The 23,846-nt window shown below is 39.1% G+C and overlaps 1 protein-coding gene across 3 annotated transcripts in view; it reads right to left on the bottom strand.

Annotated features, from left to right (window-relative positions):
- Nucleotides 1-1,229: 1,229 nt before the first annotated feature.
- TDO2 (tryptophan 2,3-dioxygenase) overlaps nt 1,230-23,846 on the bottom strand; it is a 122,670-nt gene continuing 100,053 nt past the window's right edge. For all 3 annotated transcript variants that reach the window (XM_085864022.1, XM_085864020.1, XM_085864021.1), the window contains 2 exons: nt 5,949-6,039; nt 1,230-5,581 (listed from right to left, as the gene is read on the bottom strand). In XM_085864022.1, coding sequence (XP_085720148.1) covers nt 5,275-5,581; nt 5,949-6,039 — 398 coding nt within the window. In that variant the 3' untranslated portion in view covers nt 1,230-5,274. The remainder of the gene's footprint in view (nt 5,582-5,948; nt 6,040-23,846) is intronic.

Here is a 23,846-nt window from a genome sequence, read left to right as displayed (position 1 = left end):
TGTTTTAAGTGATTTCCAAGCCCCCCCCCCCCCCAAAAAAAAATTGTTAGAGAAAACTTTTTTTTTGCATTTCTACATCTTTTAAGCGATTTCCAACCCCCCCCCAAAAAAAAATTGTTAGAGAAAAATTGTTTGAGGTTTTGCACTCTCCCGAGTGCTCCCCCTCTCGTTTGATCGATGCAAACAACCTCAGCGGTAAAGTTCGCTGGAGCTATCTTTTTTACTTTTAGAAATGATTTTTTTTTTCATCAACCGCTGTCACAACGGGAACCCCCCCAAAAAAAATTGTTCGAGAAAAAAAAAAATTTGCAACTTTTTTTCAACAAAATTTCGATTTCTTTTTTTTTGCATTTCTGCATGTTTTTTTTTTTTTGGTGATTTCCAACCCCCCCCCCCCCCCCAAAACAAAATTGTTAGAGAATTTCAATTTTGCATTTCTACATGTTTTAAGTGATTTCCAACCCACCCCCCCAAAATTGTTACCCCCCCCCAAAAAAGGAATTTTTTTTGCATCTACATTTTTTAAGTGATTTCCAACCCCCCCCCCCCAAAAAAAAATTGTTCGAGAAAAAAAAATTTTTGCAACTTTTTTTTCAACAAAATTTCGATTTCTTTTTTTTGCATTTCTTCATGTTTTAAGTGATTTCCAAACCCCCCCCCCCCCCAAAAAAGTTGGAGAAAAGAACTATAACTCTGTTAGCACTGTTGACATCATATTTAATGAATAAAATATAAGGTTCACTTGAGTGACCCAGCAGTATTGGCGGCAGAGGTTTTGCACTCTCCAGAGTGCTCCCCCTCTAGTTTGATCAATGCAAACAACCTCAGCGGTAAAGTTCGCTGGAGCTATCTTTTTTATTTTTAGAAATGATTTTTTTTTTAATCAACCGCTGTCACAACGGGAACCCAACGGGTTCACGGGTCATCGAGTACTTTATAAATTCACTTGGTCTCTTGTTTTGAACGTTTTTATCACTAGTGTAGGAGCTATACATGTCCGTTAAAACACAGCTTGGGTTCGGACAAGTCATGCTTGGATCTCTGATGAAGTTAATAAATGGAACCGATTAGCATGTCGCCTGATTTGCTTGGCTGTCAATTGGAGTCTGGTAATGCGGCAAACAGGCCCGAATATTGGCTCTGAATGTTTCAATCAGCTGGCCAGTGTGACCGCCTTGACCCAGTTCCACAGGATTTGAACCAAGCAACTCAGACTGATGACTACAATGTCAATACATATCATTTATTAACAAACATTTATTCGAACAACCACGGACAAACCATTCAGTATTTATGTGTAAATGTTCGTTAATGTTCCACCAACAGCAATTTTAATATCTCCAAAATTGATTGGAATATCTGATCAAGGCAAATATGGGGTTTGTAAATGAATAATTGTTGGTTAATTTTTACACTGCAGATGATTTGATTGGTCAATGGAGTGGGTGGGGTTGGCAGGCTGAGTCATTGTTGCTCAAGTCCATCTGATTTTCAAGGCAACCTTTCCCTTTTGGCTGTTGTAGCTATTTACGAAGAGGTCATGATGCCCAAAATGATTATCAGGGTTTGTCATACGAACTACAATTTTTGTTTTATTGAAGACCTATATCATGAGACTGGAACATTTGAAAATATGAGAGACTGGTATCAAAAATAAATGTGATTCTGAGATTTTCTGCTCTTGTGCTTTTATAGGCCAAAAACGATATAGCTTCATTTCATAGCTGCAGTGGGTTTTTGTTGATTGATTAAAGCATTTGGCAAAATCTGCTGATAGGAATAAAGAAGTGTGGCAAAAATAATCCATAATCAAACAATTCTACACAGTATACTGTTATAAAAGCAGGTTTGATTCCTGCCAAATTACTCCATCCATGCCCACGGCAACATATAATATATTTTCTCAACATACCCATTCCATGAAATCTACAGGTTGACCAACAATAGAAACTTGTACAATTATAATGATACCCTCCATTGCAAGAAACGTTTATTCTTCATTGATCTTCCACCCATTTTTTGACATGTGCACGTATGCCCGTTTTAATTTCAATACGAGCATAACCCGCGCTCTGCGTGACATGTTGGGGTGGGTGTGTTTGAGAAAGGAACTGATGCAGAGTATCAGTAGTAATTTTACTTTAATGCAGTAAGTGGAATACGATTTCACTGTTTCAGAACCATTTTATTTACTTTTTTTGTACCATGCACCTCATATGGTCTTTGGGATAATGTAAGCCGAATATCACGTTACTCGAGCGCAGAACAAAGTCGAAGATAGCGCGACACGAAATCACAAACTCGGAAATAATATATAAGATTCCGATCACTTTAGATTTGCTTTTCTCAAGCATAATACACATTACAGTGTATGGCAGAAGATTCCCTTCCTTCGATCGTTTCACTTCCTATTTGCTTTCCTTCTCCTCATCCCCCTCCACCGTCCCAACAAATTTTCATTCCTTACTTTTATCCAATATCTTACCTCCATTCTTTTCTTTTTCTGAAATGTATTTTTCTCAATAAACAACCCCAACCAACAGGTGTAAGAGGAGGAGGAGGAGGAGGAGGAGGAGGAGGAGGAGGAGGAGGAGGCGTAGGCGTAGGGAGGGGAAAGGGTGGGGGAGGTTCCACCTGGAGTCTTCCTCCACATACTTAAGATGTATCTGGCTCGAAATACCTAACCCCTATGTCTCAGCTATCATACCCCCAGACCATTTGCTTTATCATTCTCCTTTCTTAAGGAATTTTTATGATGAACAAGCATGTTGGCAGTTTTATTTTACCACTACCAAAGATACCTGGTATTGCCGGGCAACGGCAGGCCCGTCCTCCCATCACTTCCCCCTCCCTCCTCCCACTCCACCCACCTTCCCTCCAGAATCCCATTCCAACCTTTCTCCTCCCTCATCCGACCCTTTCCCCTGCCTCCTCCCACACCCCTCTGGACTCCAAACCCCCTTCCCTCTTCCCCCACCCTTCCTCCTCTCCTCCTCCACCCTTCCCCCTCCCTCCTCCTCCACCCTTCCCCCTCCCTCCTCCTCCTCCACCTCTCCCCTGCCTCCTACTCCACCTCCTCCCTCCCTCCAACCCTCCTACCACCTCATCCCCTCTCCCGCCGGACTTCCATCCCTTCCCTGTGACAGGTCGTGCGCGGCTCATGTGTTTATAAGTTATGAATTGTGAGAAAATGACTGTTCAAAACCTCGAGTAAGGTGTATCGTGGTAAACAATGTGATCCTAAAAATGTTTCGGTGCGATTAACCTTGGGAGATCAGAGGAGTAGGCAGCCAAGCCATGCAGATTGTGGAGCGCTTGCCAAGTGGCTTAAGCACTCAAGCAAGCACTCCAGCAAAACGATTGAAAAGAAACGGCTGGCTTTATTGGCAGGCGATTCGTGATGGATTCAGCGAAGATCAGGCATTCGATGATGAGAGTTTTACCATAATTCTTTTCGGTACACTCAATGAAGATAACACTTCAGACACACTCCTTCATCTTTTTTCACTCAATGTAATTCTTCAAACAGCAGAAAAAAGATAGCTTTAATGCTTTGGCAAATTGTAAATATGGTGAAGGCAGGATCACAGTCTTGCTTAAAATAAATAATACATAAATACGCTTCATTAAAATGTTCAGATTTCACTCCAGATTTCAACAGTTATTTAGTCCACCAACTCCGATCCTCAAATCTGAAGACAGATTTTGATTATATACTTGAATTAGTCTGTGAGAGGTTATCGTGGAAAATCACCAAGGCAATTTTGAGTACAGGCCAAAACAAATGGCGGATTAAGACCCTGCGAGAGAGAGCTGGGATAACCATGGATAAACCTGTTTTTCATTTTTCATGAAGGTAAGCCATTAATTATCTTCAAAAGTGGTGTTTAAATTTACCCAAACACAGTTTTCATTCATGCATTCCCTTGAAGTTCCCTTCGTGTGCATGAAAAGTTTCGGGCCACTAGGTTTCATGGTTTTGGAGTTATTGAGGAGACACTGACACATACACACTGACATTTATCTATCTATAATTCCAGGTGTGTGTGTGTGTGTGTGTGTGTGTGTGTGTGTGTGTGTGTGTGTGTGTGTGTGTGTGTGTGTGTGTGTGTGTGTGTGTGTGTGTGTGTGTGTCTGTGACCGCTGTTTCTCGACAACCGCTGTCCGATCTCATTGAAACTTGCCACATATATTGCTGGGGACCTGAGGATGTGCCTTTTCAAGGTTTGATATTAATCGGACAAGTGCTTCCCAAGTTATGGCCATTTATTTACCAAACCAATGACAAGACACGTTGTTGCGTGGGCGTGGCCGATGGGGAAGGGAAGCTCAACCGCGTTCCTCATTACGGGTTACAACGTACGGGCTTCCGAATAGTGATGACCGTGTATTCTAATAATTTCTCGATTTCTTATGCGCATTTATAGATAAACACAATGCCCCAAGTTATGATCGTTTTCATATTAGACGGTGCATACATTTCGGTAACATCAGAGTGCTGGTGTGCTCCGAACCAGGAAGTAAATTTTTTTTCTCTCTCTTCTCTTCTCTTTTTGTTTTTCCTTGCCACGACATTGCGAAAAGGTAAAATACGTTGGCGCTAATTGAATAATTGGGTATTAAAACTAAATTGCGAATAATCGTAACTGCGAATAATATGCGAACTTCCGGGTCATGCACGTATGGGCACGCGAGAGCGAAGAAACGGCCTCTGTGGTTGTTGTTTGTTGCTCGCGGTTTGAATATTTATTTATTAAATTTATTTATTTTTACGGGCACGTACTAGTTATTATAGATGATACAACCACAGAGGTACACTTTTCTGATTTTAAAAACAATGCCTTAAGCTATTTATAAGTTGTGTGTAATTTCGATTAATCCTGTCATTTGCCTTTTTTATCGGTATAATCGTAGAAAACGAAATAATTTGCGAAATGTTGGCAGTTTGGAAACTGGACCAGCATCTCACACCATTGTGTTTTATATGACAATTAAAGCAGAATTTGTGGGGGGTGGGGGAGAGGATATAGGACGAGAGAGGATTTTGGTATGCTTTGTTAGGATTTCAATATAAGAGCAATAGCCTAATGCTTTCCTGAAGGTCTACAGTGACAAAAAATTGTAATCATAAAAGTTGGCAATCATTACTCATATGCTTCCACAAATCTGATAAAGATCTGGAAGGAATGAGGGAAATGATTCATCATCGGGATTTCATCAGCAGCACATTTTGTAATTGCATTTACACAAAACATATAGGTAAATGTACTAAACCTATGGATCTTTTTTAACAGCAATTTCTTGACCTGCTCCCTCTCCTGTTGAGCAATTTGTTAATTTGACGTGCACGTGTTCTGGGATGACCCGAGGCAAACATCTTGCTTGTCTGGAGTCTTCACAGCTTAGGCTGAGGGAATCCAATGAAGTGTCACTCTCATCGGCGCTGCTGCAATAGCAGCTGTCACAGCAATCTGCCTTTGCAAGCGAGCGCTGCACGATGGGCGGTAGCTGTGGGATCCAGGTTCGTGGCACCAAGAAATTCGCCAGATTGAAGAGGTCGACAAAGACCTTGTAGCGATCACTACACACCAGGAATTAAAGGATGGTTAACCGGGAAACCAAAAATAGTATCATGATGCGAAAACATGGTGCTGTCAATCATCTTCATACATAATCTCGCTATTGGATTCATGAGGTTTCTTCTACTACAAGCAAGTGATGTTCTTGCAGATCTCGAATGCATTTAGTTTGGGGCACTGTCGATTTCTTTTAAAACATTCGGACATCGTTACGGCAACATAATAATGAAAATGGTGGAATGTATCACCCTCAAAAAAGTTACCCCACAACAAGAGATGTAATACTCATAATGGGAATTTACAATCATAGATGGTGTACCAAGATCACTTTGAAACTGTTTCAAAACCCTCATTAATTCAGAGTCCTACCTCACGGTTGAACGAAGATACTGGTAACCCGATGAGCCGCCAGTACCAGACTTGCATCCAATCATCCTCTGCACCATGCAAGCATGGGTATCTGTAGAACATGTGTCGGTGTCAGGCAAAGATCTCTAAACCAAAGCACTTTAGCAGCAGTAAAACAACAGGCCATCATAATTCATAAATTCAGAAGAGTGATGCTCAAACGATGCTCTTCCCTCTGATTTATAATTGGGATAATTTCAACAGATGGAAAAGGGAAAACGTTGATTTAAGTTGATATTAACCATGAAATCATTTAGAAATTGAGCCAATCCGACAAATCTAGGTTTTCTGGGGTAGAAATGGAAAGTACCAGTACCTCCTTTTGGGATGTAAAAAATTAATATCGGAACAGCTGCACACAGAAAGACATGACAGCGTCTGTAGAGTAATACACTGGCATATCTGGAAATATTTCAACATCCTGGTCTCAGAACAACCATGGAAACACAAACCAAATCTGCTCCTTGAAAATGAACAGATAATGCTCACGTATGACAGGATGATCCCGTCAAGTGTGGACATTGCAATCAAAGCACTATGTCCGGACATAGTGCTCAAACACAAAAAGGAAAAGTCAGCATTGTTGACTGAGGTTTCATTTCACAATGACTTTGGACTAACTGCTGTAAGAAATCAGTAAAATGACCAAATACCAGGATCTGAAAAATGAGGTCAAGAGGACTTGGAAATTGAAGAAAGCTAAAATTGTACTCGTGATAGTCAGAGCGACAGGAATGATAAAGAAAATGCTCACTGAGTATTTAAAAATCATTCTGCAGAATATCACTACAAACTAGCCACAAGTGGAAGCTGTCAGAGGTTCAGTGAAGATTTTGAAAAGGGCCCATGGAATTGAATTAAAAGTGGAATTGAAAAGAGCCCTTGGAATGAGACAATGAGAATGAAGTTTCACAGTTCAGTTTGGTTCATGAATCATAATCCTTACCCAAAAATGAAGTGGTGATTTTGAGTTCTGAGAGAACTTCTTCCAACCTCCTCAAAACCCAAATGGAGATAACCAGAGTTATACATTTGTAGTGGAGGTTGATGTAATCTATCTATAATTCCATCAATCTTTGTGTGTGTGTCCGTCTCTCTGTCTGTCTGTATGTGACCGCCGTTTCTTGACGACCGCTGTTTCTCGACGACCGACGGTCCGATCTAATTGAAACTTGCCAGGAATATTGCTGGGGACCCGTGGATTTCAACGTTTGATATTAATCGGACGAGCGGTTCTCAAGTTACGGCCATTTATCTGTCGACCAATGAGAAGACACGGTGCTATGACATCACGAAAGACGTCACAATTAATATTTATTTATTTTTGCACGATTGATGTCACAATTCTTCTTCTTCATTTGGTATGACATCACAATCGACGCTGGGAACCTGAGTATGTGGCTTTTCAAGGTTTGATATTAATCGGACAAGCGGTTCCCAAGTTACGGCCATTTATTTACCAAACCAATGACAAGACACGGTGCTGTGACATCATTAATGACGTCACAATTAATGTTTATTTCATTTTAAACTAAACTAAGTCTTTATATTCCTCATCACATGCTCACGGCAAACAGGGATTACAACAATTTAAAGGACACACAAGGAAGATTAAACACCGGGATTTTAAAGATTACTCCTGGAATCTTTCATTTATACAGAAAAGTGCCATTAGACAAGACAGCCAGCAAAAGATTAATGATGATGGCAAAGAGGGGGGCGGGAGAGAAGGGGGTGAGAGAGAGGGGGTGTCACAATTCAAGAGAGGGGGAGAGAGAGGGGAACGGGAGTGGGGTGTGAGAGAGAGGGGCGAGAGAGGAGGGGGAAAGAGGGGAGCGAGGGGGCGAGAGAGGGGGGAGAGGTGGGGCGGATGTGCGTTTTCAAGGTTTGATATTAATCGGATAAGCTGTTCCCAAGTTACGGCCATTTTATTGCTTTTTTCAGTGTTGGAAAGGTAGACATTTGGTAGACATTTGTGAATACATTTACAGAGGGGCGAGAGAGGAGGAGGGAGAGAGGAGAGGCGAGAGAGGAGGGAGAGAGGGGGCGTCACAATTCAAGAGAGGGAAGAGAGGAGGGGAGAGAGAGGGGGGCATCGCAATTCAAGAGGGGGAGAGAGAAGGTGCGAGGGAGGGGGCGAGAGGTGGGGGAGAGAGGGGAGGAGAGTTATATAGATTATCTATCTATAATTATAGATAGGCGAGAGAGAGGGGGCATCACAAGTCAAGAGAGGGGAGAGAGGAGGGGCGAGAGAGAGGAGGGGCGAGAGAGAGGGGGCATCACAATTCAAGAGAGGGGGAGAGAGGAGGTGCGAGAGAGGGGAGAACAGTTATATAGATTATCTATCTATAATTATTATAGATAGGCGAGAGAGATGGGGTGTCACAATTCAAGAGAGGGGGAGAGAGGAGGGGCGAGAGAGGGGGGCGAGAGAGGAGGCGTCACAATTCAAGAGAGGGGGAGAGAGGAGGGGCGAGAGAGGAGGCGTCACAATTCTTCTTCTTCGTTTGATATGACGTCACAATTTACAGAGGGGTTAGAGAGAGAGGGGGGGTTTGATATGAGACGTCATATGAGAGAGGGGGTTTGATCTCGTTTGATTTGATATCGTTTGATTTGATTCAATTGATTTGATTTGATTTGATTCAAGGTTTCATATCGTTCTTCTTCATCCGTTTCAGCTGTTTCCCAGGTGTTTCCCAAGTTCTGGCCATTTATGATACGGTTGGTCCGATCTAATTGAAACAATGCCTCAATCCAATCGTCATTTACGAGAGCAAAGGAACGCTACTGCGCGTCGTGCACGCACAATGGAATCAGACGAAGCACAAGGTGGTTGCTTGACACGTGACGCTACGCGCGTGACAAGACGTCGTGCAGAAGAAACGGACAAAGCACGAGCTGCTCGCTTGGCAGACAACACTGAACGCGAGGCAAGGCGTCGTGCTCTGTGTGTGTAAGTATCACAGCAGTTGTCACTTCAATGCAAGCGATAATTCATGGATTGCATGTGAACATTCCATACGGACATGCATTACTTGATGACTTACTGTATTCTAATAATTTCTCGATTTTTTATGCGCATTTATAGATAAACACAATGCCGCAATCCAGTCGTCGTTTACGAGAGCGAAGGAACGGCCTGTGTGGTTGTTTGAAAGTTGTTTTTTTTTGCACGTACGGCCACACACGTACGGCCACGCGAGAGCGAAGGAATGGCCTGTGTGGTTGTTGTTTCTGGAACGCGGTTTGAAAGTTTTTTTATTTTTTTTTGCATGTACGGCCACACACGTACGGGCACGCACCTACGGGCCCGCACTAGTTGTCTTTAAATCACCTCGCTCACGCGGAATTAAAAGTGGATTAAGCAATTGGTTCATTTCTGTCTGTCCGTCTTTCAGTCGATCTGTCCATCCACAAATTTAAGTTTATGATCGAGGAACAACTTAATTTCAATTGAATGTGAAATTGTGAACACGAATAGGAACATGAAACGGAAAACAAACCTGTACTTTTAGCAGTACTTTGGCTCTGCAATTGTCCCGCTCATACATGTGCAGAGAGGAGTGAGATAATCTTTTTACTCTGTCTGCCTGTCTGGCAGTCAAAATTTTAAATTACTCAAAACAGGAAACTTACTGTTTTTAAGGACATCATAAAGCACACAATCACGAGGCACAAATACCTAATGTAATGTGTTAGATAGGGTTGTGCCATAGCCACTGCGCCAATGGCGGTAAACTTCTGCAATTAATTTTTTATACAACCTTAAAAATCTTTATATTATTTCAATATAATTATATACTTGAACACTGTAGAACACAAATTGCCTTCCTATGGATTCCAAAAACTTCCAATTTAGCATTACTTGGACATGTTAAACAAGGTGGGTGTATAAGACTGCTTCAACAGCGCTAAAAGTTCTGGATTTTTCAAATTTACTCGACCTTTAAAATCATTCTTTTATTTCAATTCAGTTAAAAACACTATGGGGAAGGTGCTCTGTTAACTCTTTAGTTTGTTGTGTGAGTAAGAGGGGAAAATGTCAAAAGATGATGTGACGGCAATCGGTAATAGGATCATGGTATCGTGTTATCACGATTTTGATGTCATTCCTCCTTTGACACCATGGCAATGGCAATGCATAAAAGGATTGTGGTGTCGTATTTTGGTGACATTCCTTATTTGTCATTCCTTCCTCTCTTGTTTGGTTGTTCTTTTGGAATCCTTTTCGAAAAAAAATTTTTTTGACCTGTTACCTCCACCACCAAAGATGGACAGAGATTATGTTTTCACTCCTGCCTGGTTGTACATTGGGTCGCCGAAATAGGTGACCCTTATTGTCAGTAATTTTGTCTGTTTGTTTGGATGTTTGTTCGTTTGTCATCAGCATAATTGGTAGTAAACTTGGGCGGATTTTGACCAAACTCAGGTGGTAGGTACATCTTATGACCTAGTGCTTTGGAAATTATGATGGTTGCTAGGGACGCTTTGGTTCCCGAGCAACAACCGAAATACCTTCAAAATCGGTACCGTTCACGCGAAATCAATTCCGAAAGCCATTATTCCAAGTAGGGTTATGAAATTTGACACAAATGATCTACAGGTGATGCTCTATCAAATAGATTCCGGTTTTTGTGATATGGAATACTTTACCCGCAGCGCCCCCTACAATTAGGGTATGCGCGAAAATTTGCGAAAATTGAATACCCCGAGTGACCTGGTGAGTGCATTGATACGAATGAAACTTTGCAGGTTCATGGTACTCAATGAGTACTACAACTTTGCCTCAGGACATATTGACCGATTTCGCTTAGGTCAGGGGTCAAAGGGTAGTGCAAAAATCGATAATATGCGAGAGCTGGAGGTGCCTTCGCGCCAAATGCTACTCCTCCTAGGGTTATGGTCGGATGGTCATGAAAATTCACACTAATCGTCTGGAATACATTGTGCACAAACGATCAAGCCAGATTTTTGATTTAGATCTTTGTTCACCCACAGCACCCCCTCGAACTTTGGGGATTTCCGATTTCAAACCACATTTTTGGTACTTTTCATTCGAATGGATACCGATGGAGTTATCAGTAGATGGAACTGGATGAGATTTGATATGCATAATCTTAAGGTGATTCCCTATCTGCTATATGACATCCATTTTGCTCTATATCTTATAGTTTCCAGGCTCGGCGACCCATCGCCGCCTACCGGCTTGTCTATCTGTCTGTCTGTGAGCAGGATATCACAAAAAGCTATGGATGGATTCGGAAGAAATTTGGAAGAGAGATTGGGTGTGTGACAAGGATAAATTGTTTAGAATTTGGTGAAGATCTGGATCCAGAGACTATAATTTTTAAGCGATTCTACACCATTGAGAGATCGGGCCAAAAATGATATACAGCATGATATCTCAAAAAGTTATGGAGGATTCGGATGCAACTTTGTAGACAGGTTGCCTTTGTGACAAGGACGAATTGATTCAATTTAAGTGAATACTTAAACCCAGACAGAATTTTATAATCTTTTGTCCTCGAGACAGTTTCCTTGGCAAGGAGGAGTCCTGGACAGGTCGCCACTCTGGCGCAGGTTACCCTGAATGGTTATTACCCCAGTAAGCTGATACTCATTTTTGCCGACCTCGAAAGGATGATAGGCTGAGTCAACACTACCCGGCATTAATTCAACAGCGTGACAAGGATTGAACTCAAGACCCGAGGATCTTAACCTAGCCACCTTAACCATTAAGCAATCACCAGGCCTTCCAAATATAATAAAGAGCATGATATTTCAAAAAGTTATGGAAGGATGATGACAAAAATTGGTGAATTATTTGGGTAGCTTACAAAAACAAGCTGGTTAGCTTTTGGTAAAGATCTAGAGGCAGAAAAGTGCTGAAAAGTGTGGGGGCCAGTACACACCTATGACAAACTCCAATAACAACTGGAAATAAGTCAGAGATGGTATCACCACATCTCACCAGCACTGTCAGTACCAGATTATAGTTCAGATATCAGATTGATCAGTTTTGGTGGCACCCCACAAAGATGAAGAATCCTCCAGAGGGCATCTCAACTCACTGAATCAAACGCTTGACAGAGATCAACAAAAGCTGCAAGCCGCCCCTGCCGAAACTCTCGTCTGCATTTGGTGAGGACCCGAACAGCAAGGATACGGTCAATCGTTGACCAATTTAGTGTAAAGCCTGACTGCTCTGGACGTTGGTGCTCAAGCAGATGGTGGCGAACCCCATCAATATTAATCCGAGCAAAGACCTTGCCCGGCGCTGAGAGCAGCGTCACCCCTCAGTAGTTGTTGCAGTCTTGGCAAGCACCCTTCACTTTCCAGAGAGGGACAACAACGCTCCTCTTCTAGTCAATTGGGATGATGCTTGTGTTCCAGGCAGAGCACAGAACTGCATGCAACGACACGAGTACAGCATTTCCACCAGTCTTGAGAAGTGCAGCATGGATGCCACAGATACCAAGAGCTTTACCGCCATTTCAACGGGTTCACCGCAGCCTGTGTTTCCACAAACAAAGGTGGACCACAGATCATTGGAAGGTCAGCAATCGGGATAGTAACACCCATGACATCTAACTCGATAGCTAGTGGATCAGCCTGGTACAGCCGCGCAAAGTAACCGCCCAGCGGGCCTTCACTTCAGACTCCTCTGTCAAGAGCCCACCACCTTCTGCTCCAACTGCAGTACACCAAGGGACGGGCTTAGAGGAACTCAAGAATTCCCCTGTAAGCAGGACAAGAATCACTTGACCACAGGTCATGCTCTTCCCCCTCAACACAGATTCCTCGCACATAGACCTCCTTGTCCAGCCTTAGCGCATGTACAGTTTTCCGCCTCAGCTCCAGGAACAGCTCAGCTATGCCATTCAGCCTGCCCCTGTGACTCTGGTCAATGGTATCCAGTGTCCCCTGAGAGAAAAAATTCTTTTTCACCCTCCGGTGAGTTCTAAGACATCTACCGGCAAAGTCAAGGACAGTGGTCTTGAAAGCACTCAACAACTCTTCAGGATCCCCCAAAGCACCCAGATCCCCGAAATCTTGACTCAGCCTGTTCACAAACTCCTCAGCTACCCTCTCATCCTTGAGCTTGCCAACATCCAGCTTAGGCTGGGATGGTACCATTCTCCTGGATTTAAGGTGCAACTTAAGTTGCTACAACAAGCTGGTGGTCAGTATTGAGGAACTCAGCACTCCGGAACACCGTGCAGTTCTGGATCCTCCTCCAGCGACCATCGATGAGGACATGGTCAATCTCCTTTGCCACACCACCAGCGTTGGAATACTAAGTCCAGCGATGAGCTTGTGGGCGCTGAAACCATGAACCAGCCACCCTAAGTCCATGACTTCTTTCAAAGTCAAGGGACTTAGTGCTATTCAGGTTCACAGTTCCAGAACCATGGGTGTACGGTGAATATACTGATTCTGGCTCACTTTTCCCCATGTAAATGAATGGGGGATTTTCAGCGATTCATATTTTTTTTCCCTAAAAAGTAAACCCCCTTTTTATCCTAAGGTATATTTATTTGTCTCCCCTTTTAACCTAGGGACACTTTTTTTCAAATAACCAATGCAATAAGATAAAGATTTGTTCAAGTAGTAAAGTAGTAATGTGATTTGTTAAAGGTAATTCTAAAGAAATATCTGAAACATGTAAGCCTTGGGACACTCTTTTTCAAATAACCAATGCATATTGTTTAGCTCACTCATTGAACCTATAAAGATTTGTTCATTCTCAAATTCCTTCAATAGTTTAATTTTCTTTGCACAATAATGCCCATCTAAAATATTTAAAAGCAAAACATTTGAATCTTTATATTTTTTAAGATACCCCTTTTGTGCCATTACGAAATGATAAACTTCTCTTAATGCTCTTGTTTGACCACCTCCTGAGCCACAGGTTATTTTTTGTTAAACCACGCCCACTTTTCATAAGCCCCACCCAATTTTAATAAAATTTTGTAGGCCCCACCCACTTTTGCTAAGCCCCACCCACTTTTCATGAGGTATTTTTCTAAGCCCCGCCTACTTTTGCTAAGCTCCGCCAACTTTTCTTGAGGTATTTTTCTAGGCCCCGCCCACTTTTGCTAAACCCCGCCCACTTTTGCTAAGCCCCACCCACTTTTATGAGGTATTTTCCTAAGCCCCGCCCACTTTTGCTAAGCCCCGCCCACTTTTATTGAGGTATTTTCATAGGCCACTCCCACTTTTCCTAAGCCCCGCCCACTTTCTCTTAGCCCTGCCCACTTTTCATGAGGTATTCGTAAGCCACACCCACTTTGCTAAGCCCCACCCACTTTTTCTAAGCCCCGCCCACTTTCTCTTATCCCTGCCTACTTCTTTGAGGTATTTTCGCAAGCCACGCCCACTTTTCCTAAGCCCCGCCCACTTTTGCTAAGCCCCGCCTACTCTTACATCATTTCCAGTTCATCTCTGACTCACAAAGAAATCACGAGAAAATTCTGGAATGTTATGGTTTTGAAAAATTTCCCAACGAAGGCTTGCCTGGGCTTGCCCAGGGAATTTCAAAAGGAAACCACACCCACCAGTCTTTTCCTATAAAAGCCTCAAGCCCAGGCTCCATTTTAAACATTTTTTTTGCTGGCAATGGTGTGCTGTGTGCTTGCCTGGAACTCTCCAACTTGTATGGAACTAAACCTTCAAGTTGATGAACTGATTCAAACCTCTTATCCATTGAGGTAAGATTTTATTTCCCTATTTTCAGTTTTATTTAAGCATCGACTCATTTAATAATTAAATAACTTAATTAATACATTATTATTTTCTCTCACAGGAAATTGTATCTGAAAATACCGATTTTGCCACAACTTTGGCCGAAATTGTTGGCTTGGTTGAAGACCTTGTGAGCGACCAAGACCCACAGAACGAGCGAGACCTTGAGTGGGATGACTTTGGGGTTCCATGGAGATTGACTACTTGTATGGAACTAAACCTTCAAGTTGATGAACTGGATTCAAACCTCTTATCTGTTGAGGTAAGTTGAAGACCTTATGAGCAACCAAGACCCACAGAACGAGTTCTTCCTTGATGATCCAACCAAAGAGTTATACCTTGGAGACCAGCAAAGTCCTGAAAAAGAGTTTTGCAACAATAGTACTCATTGTGAGTTATCAAGACAATACCCCCTGAACAAGTTATACCTTGATGAGCCAGAATACAAGTTTTACCTTGGAGACTCACAATTTTCAGACATTTTGAAAAATGGAGTTTTCCTTGATGATCCACAGTTATACTATGTGAGATCTATCACTGAAACCCATCAAAATGGGAAAAATGGAGATTTCCTTGATGATCCACAGTTATACTATGTGAGATCTATCACTGAAACCCATCAAAATTGGAAAAATGGAGATTTCCTTGATGATCCACAGTTAATCCATGTGAGATCTATCACTGAAACCCATAAAAATTGGAAAAATGGAGATTTCCTTGATGATCCACAGTTATACCATGTGAGATCTATCACTGAAACCCATCAAAATTTGAAAAATGGAGATTTCCTTAATGATCCACAGTTATACCATGTGAGATCTATCACTGAAACCCATAAAAATTGGAAAAATGGAGATTTCCTTGATGATCCACAGTTATATTATGTGAGATCTATCACTGAAACCCATAAAAATTGGAAAAATGGAGTTTTCCTTGATGATCCACAGTTATACTATGTGAGATCTATCACCGAAACCCACGATATTTCTGGAAATTGTGATTCTACCTTGGAGTCTTGGATAGATGGTTATATTTTTGGAGACTTGAAATGTGGGTTCTGGCTTGATAACTCACAATGTGATACGTATCTTGGAAACTCAATAGGAATGTGGTTATACCATGGAGATTGGAAAGTTGGGTTTATTTTGGAGACTTGAAATGCTACCACTCTTTGGGATCTAAACCTATCAAGAAAGTTCTTACTCCCCCTTTCTACGTCATCAAACCTGAAAGCCTTAAAAGACAGAATTGGAAGAAGAGAAAAAAAAACATAAAAAATATATATATTGTTAGTTCTGGGAAGAAAGTGCAGGCTTACTCCCCCTTTCTACATCATCAAACCTGAAAGCCTTAAAAGACATAATTGGAAGAAGAGAAAAAAACGACTATATATATATATATATATATATATATATATATATATATATATATATATATATATATATATATATATATATATATATATATATATATATATATATATGTGGAAATCTCATCTTGAAAAAGACATTGTGTTGGGGCGAGGGTTGGGGGGTTGGGGTTGAGATTTTGAATGTGAGGGTTGGGACACACACACACACACACACACACACACACACAAACACACAAACACACACTCACACACTCACACACACATCAACAAACAAAAGCTAAGCCTTGACTATTCAGTTGAGGATTCTGTGTTTGTGGTTCACAGATCTAAGAACGAGCCCTTGAAATACATTATATACTGTTATACATCTCGGACTTGGCCCTCAAGTGTCCACAATGGTGTATAGTAGGAGGGAGTGAAGGACCAACCCATTGCTCCCATGGGTATTATCTGCTTAGTGTTGTCTTTTGTAATTCCTGTGAATAAAATGAACCTAAAATCTCTTTCCCTTCTAAATCATATATCTTATAAGTCCAAGGAACCGTATCTATTACATGAACAATTTTAAAAAGTTCGTTCGTCCATCGTTTAATATAACCTTTTTCAAAATGAGATTTCCACCTATATATTCTTACGATATCACCAATTTTGAACTTAGGTTTTCTGATGTTAATCTCTTTTTCATATTTTAATTTTGTAAATGTTTCTGATGGTTTCATATTCGTTGACGTGTGAATCGTGTCATTATACTTATCCACAATATCCTGAATAAAAGATGACCATTGTTGTAAACTGAGTTCTGTGAATTTTTTATATAGTCTCTCTTTTAAGGTATGATTAAAACGTTCAACAACAACAGCCTTCCCTTCATTAAAGGTACTGTATAATGTAATACTGTTATTTTTTAGAAAATTCATAAATATCTTGTTATAAAACTCTCAACCCTCATCAGTCCACAATTTTTTAGGTTTTCTCATACTTTTATTAAATATCTGTTGAAAGGCTAACATAAGAGTATTACCTGTTTTGTTTTATTAAAGGGACAACCCATGCGTATCTACTCCTCAAATAAATAATGGTTAAAGCATACTTGTACCCCTTATCATTATTGAGTTCAATAAAATCAGCAGACCAGATATAATCAACTTCCTTGGAATAAACCTTCCTTCTATGAAACTTTGTGAATATTGGTTGATGTAATTCATCAGCTAATTGCTCTTCAGTCTTAACGACATCATTAGAGCCGATAAGTTTTTTGAATTTCCAAGTCCAAGTTTCAATTTAGCACTGATCATCTTCTTCACGATGAACCGATCAACATTTTCTCTCAAGGTTGGATTTTGTATCAGAGACAAATTATACAACATTTCTCTATCGGCTTCATGCTTTTCTTCCAAGGTTGTGGTATTCCCATAATCAATATCGTGTCTCATCTAATCTTTTATCCAAGTTTGTGCCTGGACCACAGAAAGAATACCCTGGTATTCCAGTAGTTGTAAATTTACTTCCTGATAAAAACTTTTGTATATCTCCTCGTTTGTGTTTGGAGATAAATTGATTTTTTTTTGAACCACACACTGAACATATACCTTTTTGTATAACCCTGTTATTTTTACTTTTAATATATGAAATATTTTTAGTATTAGTTTTCTTTTTACATTTGAGACAATAACTCATTTATTTATGAGAAAAATTCCTGCAGAGTGCAAAAACCTTTTTAGTTTCCAACATGCACATTTGAATCTTAATTTTTAAAACATAAAGAATCTTTAGAAATGCCTTCACTCTCTCCTCCATTTATTTAAGAAAAAAATAAATGAAAAACTTGAATTAAAATGAATATCTTGTCGATGTCAATAGTCTTGTCGAAAGTATTGCAAATAGACTTGTCAATTCTTTGTTTTCCTCCTCGGTGGGTTGAGTTATTTTCTGTAATACCACCAATATTTTTTTAATCTCACTGGTTTCCATATTTTGATATTTATTTTGTCTCGCTCTTTCCTCCCTCTCCTTCTCTCTCTCCTCCCTCTCCTTCTCTCTCTTCTCCCTCTCCTCCTTCTCTCTCTTCTCCTTTTTCCTCCTTCTCCCTCTCCTTCTCTCTTCTCTTTTTCCTCCTTCTCTTTCTTCTCTCTCTTCTCCTTTTCCTCCTTCTCTTTCTTCTCCCTCTCCTCCTTCTCTCTTCTCTTTTTCCTCCTTCTCCCTCTCCTTCTCTCTCTCCTCCCTCTCCTTCTCTCTCTTCTCTTTTTCCTCCTTCTCTTTCTTCTCCCTCTCCTCCTTCTCTCTCTTCTCCTTTTCCTCCTTCTCTTTCCTCCCTCTCCTCCCTCTCTCTCTTCTCTCTTTCCTCCCTCTCTCTCTTCTCTCTCTTCTCCCTTTCCTCCCTCTCTCTCTTCTCTCTATTCTCCCTCTCCTCCATCTCTCTCTTCTCCTTTTCCTCCTCTTCCCTCTCTTCTTCAACTCCTTCCTCATCCCTTATTATCCTTGAATCGCTTACACCCCATAGAATATCATACATATATTCATCAGGATTTCTTGTTATTCCTGTATCCAAAATATTTTTTTTTACAACAGGAAACCAATAAAATTTATTTTGAATTTCTAAAAGAGCCTTACCTTTTCTTAACATTGTAATTTTTTCATTATTTAATATTCTAATTAAATCTAAAGTTGCCGGTTTATCAACATCAGCATAATGCCAATCTTTTATTGAAAATACCTCATTCTTATGTTGTAGAACATATTTATTAAAATACCGAATACCCTTTTCTTGAAGGTATGCTTGGACACAGAAATGATAATTTTCTTGAAGCCTTCTTGCTGTCATTTATGTATTAGAAATATGACAGAATAATATTATGACAGAAAACACCTCCCCATCTTCCCATAGTTAAATTATTTTGTATTTCCTTACTTATTATATACAATCCTGTTTTTTTCTGTTTTCATGATATTAACGAGGGCAAAATCATTATTATATTTACCCTTATTAAATTCTTTTATTTGTTGTTTACTAATCGTGGCTCCACAAACCTCATTCTCGATACCAAGTGGATAATATTCTTCCTTACGAGACTGATTTAATTGTTCCAGGTCTTGTACGTCAATTTTAAATGACCAATTATACCCTAAATCATTCATATCATACCCCCATTGTTCTATTCTCATACAAACGATACGCCCTTCTTAATAAAAATTTATTTTAATTCGAACTGTGAATTCTGTATGACCTGCAGATAAAATCAACACTTCTGTATCTTTGGAATACACGGCCATTTTATTTAAGGATATATATTGTGATAAATCGCTTAATCTCACCAAGTCATTCGCGTCAGTCGGGCTTGGATAATTTTTTAATTTATAAGCATTTTTCATATTAATATTTTTGGTTATATTATATTTATGTCGTTCAGCCTGTGCCTTCGTGTAATAATTTGATAAATCAATATCCAGTTATTGGGATACACCAAAGATAGAACCATCTTCACCACATAAGTCATTTATATTAGATTAAAAATAATGTCATAAAAAAATTTATTTTTGTTGAGTTGAAATAACACATATAGACATAATTGACCACAACACTTGGAATTTAATTCTTGGACTTGAAATGTTTGATAAACACCATTCTGTAAGAATTTTATGACTTCAACAGGTAGTGGAAGACCAAAACTATCAAAATAATATTTGTCTTGACTATTAAAAATACAAACCCAATGAGAACCTTTCCCATTATTATCTTTGAAGTTCATAATAATATTCTTTGTATGTTTAGGCACATTTGTTAATTCATCTCTCATACAAATAACCACATTATGAATTTTTAATTTCTTACAATATTTGACAAGTTGTAAATTTGATGTATTCTTTCCAAAATCTTTAAACCACTCAACAATGCTCATTTGTTTATTAGAAAGTTACAATCCATCACCTCTTTTTGTTAATTTTACACCTGCTTGTGCGATAGAAGAAAGCATATCTCCAACTAACAATCTCGCATTATCAGGCAGACCTTCAAGTTTTTCAGCAAAATCTACAATTACACCACTTCCACTAATTTGTTTCTCCAACTCTTTGTTATGTGTTTCCAATTCTTTTTGAGCCTGGAGTTGAGCCTTCCTTTCGTTGGCAGTTTTCACCGCTGTTGAAATACCACCCTTCAATGCTCCAACCGCACTTAAACCAGCAAATAAAGGAATTAGAAATGGGAGAAATCCTCCACTCGTCTCTCTTATTGAATATTTTTTCAACATTGGTTTTGTCATTTTAACTTTAAGTGAGCCAGTATCATTCAAGATTTTAACCTGTTCTCTTGTGAGCAAAAGATCAATTCTTACTGCTCCTTTTCTCTGAATTGTATTGACGTTAATCGTACAAAGCTTTTGATTTTGAACACAAGATGATAGTTTATGAAGATTGATTTGATAAACATATACCCCAGTTGGTACTTTGCCACTCATTTATTTCACAAAAAATTATGTGAGACTAATCATAACACCATTATCTGTATTAATCTGCAATTCTGTTTCTTCCAAAAGCAAACAATATGTATCAACTTCTTCACACTCTCCTCTTTCAATGTATACGGAAGTATCCACTCGATTAGACTTTCTAGTTTCCTTTTGAGCGCTCAGGTCAAACGCATAGATGGTATACAAACTTTTAAATGCTGTCATATCCAAAATAGGTTCTTTATCTCCATTACTTTCACACACCTTTTGGTAAGACTTGTATGCTTCAGCAAAATCATTTTTTTCCCAATTAATTTCCAATCTATCTCGTGGATCAAATGTTCCATCTCGAGAGGCGCGAAGTTGTTTCACCTAAGCATTATCACTCAATGCATTATTCTTATCAGTCGCAGTATCACCATCTGGCTTTTTTAAAATGATCCACAGATATCGTGGCTTTCCTTCCAGAACACCCAAATTCCACGTGTAAGTGGTTTGGTTGAGATTAACGTGTTGAAATCTTCTTTTGAGGTATGATACACTGAGTGGTTTCTTTGAGTTAAGTCTTCTATTCAACATCTCTTCTGTTTTAAGATTCGGAGTATATTCACTAATATACCAACTCATTTCCTCAATTACATATTTATTCTGATCACCAAAAGCACTACCAACACCAAAAAGCAATCTATTTTCATTATCATTCCTTTGGAGTTAAAATCTAATTTTAAGACCATACAGAACTTTATCATGATCACAAAATCCAAATATACCTTTAAGAGGAACTACCACAGTAAAACTATTAACTGCTTTTGTATCATCATTATACGCTACTTTCCTTTGAGTATATCCAGGGTCTGTGGTTGTTCCCGTTGACATATCAGGAATAAAACCTTCGACAGACCCCTTTCCCATTCTATCACTGAATGTATAGAGTGTACATTTCATCATTTCAGATACAGCAGAGACATAATCAACCGCTTCAACTTCTTGTGTTCCAATGTACAAACGAACACTATCAAACATTTTCCAGAAGAAATCATTTACGAGTGTCGCGTTTGTGTTATTCCCAGCCGTAGTGAATTTAAATTTACACAACAAGAAACTTTCGGATAGATTCAAATAGGTTTGTTGATTATTTATTTCAAAACATTTTGTACCATTTGCATTTCAGTCTGTTCCAGTTATTGCATTTATCTTGAAGTAATCTTGTTTTTTAGTGGAGTTTGAGATGATAATGGTATCATCCAAATCATAGATACTATCAATTTCTTCCATACTTGTATTTATTTAGAAAAAAAAATGTTAAAACTTTTGAAAGCCTGACCCAAGTATTTGAATTATTTTCTGTCGTTCTTGGGGGGACAACTGAGTTTTGCCTTTCTTAATTTCTTTAATTGCTTGTAATTTATGAGATTCCTTTTGGGCATCTTTTCTGCTCTTTACAGCACCTGCTACATTTCCCACAGCAGAAGCAGTTGAACCAATTCGGTCTTTATGTTTAAGAATAGTTGAACCGATACCCATTAGAGTATCAATTATCCCATCTCCTCTAAATTGATGTCCAACACCCCTTTGTCTCTTAGGTTTATAGTATCCTCGACCAAGATACATACCTTCACCCTTGTAGTATGGGGAAAGGAACATCCCATCCCCTGTAATTATTTTATATTTTCCCAACTTGTGTTTCCTCACAATAACCATCCTATTTATTTATTGGAAAACTTCACGTAGGTGAATTCTGATGGATATAACTTCTCCATTAAAAGAAATCATACGATTATCTTGGTCGGTTATCCTAAAATTTACTCTGTGTATGGTTTTTCCTGACACAGGGAGATAAACCAAATTTTTGGGTTCCATATTGAATTTATAACCAATTGGGGTTGAGTATGCGCTGAATGAAAATATTGCATTTGTTTTTATTCCATCATTATAAGCACCATCAATCAAATCACAGTGAATTAACACCGAATTTATTCCTGAGGATATTTGAATGAAATTATCACTGTAAAACGTCCCATGAGTTTCAATCTTTTTTGAGGAAAAACCCAATAACTCTCTAAATGAATTATCAATTGTGAAATCAACCTTGTAGTTATTTTTTAACTTTAATCGTTGATTTTGAAGTATGTTGTTGAATGTCTATAACAATATTTTTTTGGTTCATCATCCTGTTCTTTCATAAGACAAGCAATTTCGGAAGATATTTGAGAAATCTCATATGCTCCGGGTGAGACTGTTATCGTTTTGTATCCACTTCCCGGATTATAACTAAACTTGTCATTTTTATCAGTTATATTAAATAAGGTATTATAAGTTTCCATGGACAATAAAGATGCCTCATATTCTTTTGTTGTGTCAAGTTGTAGTGGGTATGGGAATGAAGATGTGAGGTCGCTTGTTGTGAAATTAAAACTCAGGATTGTGCTTCTCATCTTATTTAATATGAGATAAAACGTCTTTATATTGAGATTTATTAATTATTTTCATGTTCATCAACTGGTCTAAAATGGCTGATGCTTCATTAAAAACAATTGTTATTTCCAGCCTTCTTACTACCTAACAACAATAACAGTCTATTAACTAATTGTGATGGGTCATTTGGAAGAAAACTAACACCTGAACCAAGGATACTTAAAGCCTGAATAATGTGTTTCTCCTTCTCATTCTTCCTACTTTTACCAGAAAGAATAACCCTAAAATCAACAGAGTTCAGCAGATCAATATATACTTTATCATCATTATTTTTCATATCCAATGGTTTATCAATATACTTTGATTCATCCCTCACAGTTGAACCTTGTCTTCCATCTTTTGTGAGAAGAAACATTAATCTCGGAGTTAGTTTGACAGGAGGTTGAGCAGAACTCAAGAACCTTAATTCATCATTAAATATCAATACCTTTTCTTGAACAAGATGAAATATTGCTGGTTGTTCTGTTGGAATGAGTCCTGCTTTGATTTTTGAATCCGCTGAATATAAATTGTTTTGAAGAGCATTCACAATATAATCAGGGGGTCGATTAATCTCTTCCAGTTGTTGAAATAAACCTTCATCGTCATAATCTAATTCTCCTAAATGCTCTAATTCTTCCTCCGTCATTTGATCAAAATCTTTTAACATTTGAAGTTTTTTAGGAGTATATTCTACTGTGGAAACTGTGGAAACATCTTTCATTTTTTCTTGGGAAGTTTTTCAAAGTGGTTTAAAAATTTTCTCTTGTTTTCTTTAAAATGCTTCTTCGCCCGTTAGTTTCTGTCTGTGTTTCTTCGTTATGTCTTCCTGTTGTTTTA

This window comes from Eptatretus burgeri, chromosome 18 (genome assembly GCF_056783735.1).
Source record: "Eptatretus burgeri isolate ZD-2024b chromosome 18, Ebu_testis_v1, whole genome shotgun sequence".
Classification (NCBI taxonomy): Eukaryota; Metazoa; Chordata; class Myxini; order Myxiniformes; family Myxinidae; genus Eptatretus; species Eptatretus burgeri.
Note: the sequence above shows the minus strand (reverse complement) of the source record. Positions and strands in the feature narration are given on the sequence as shown.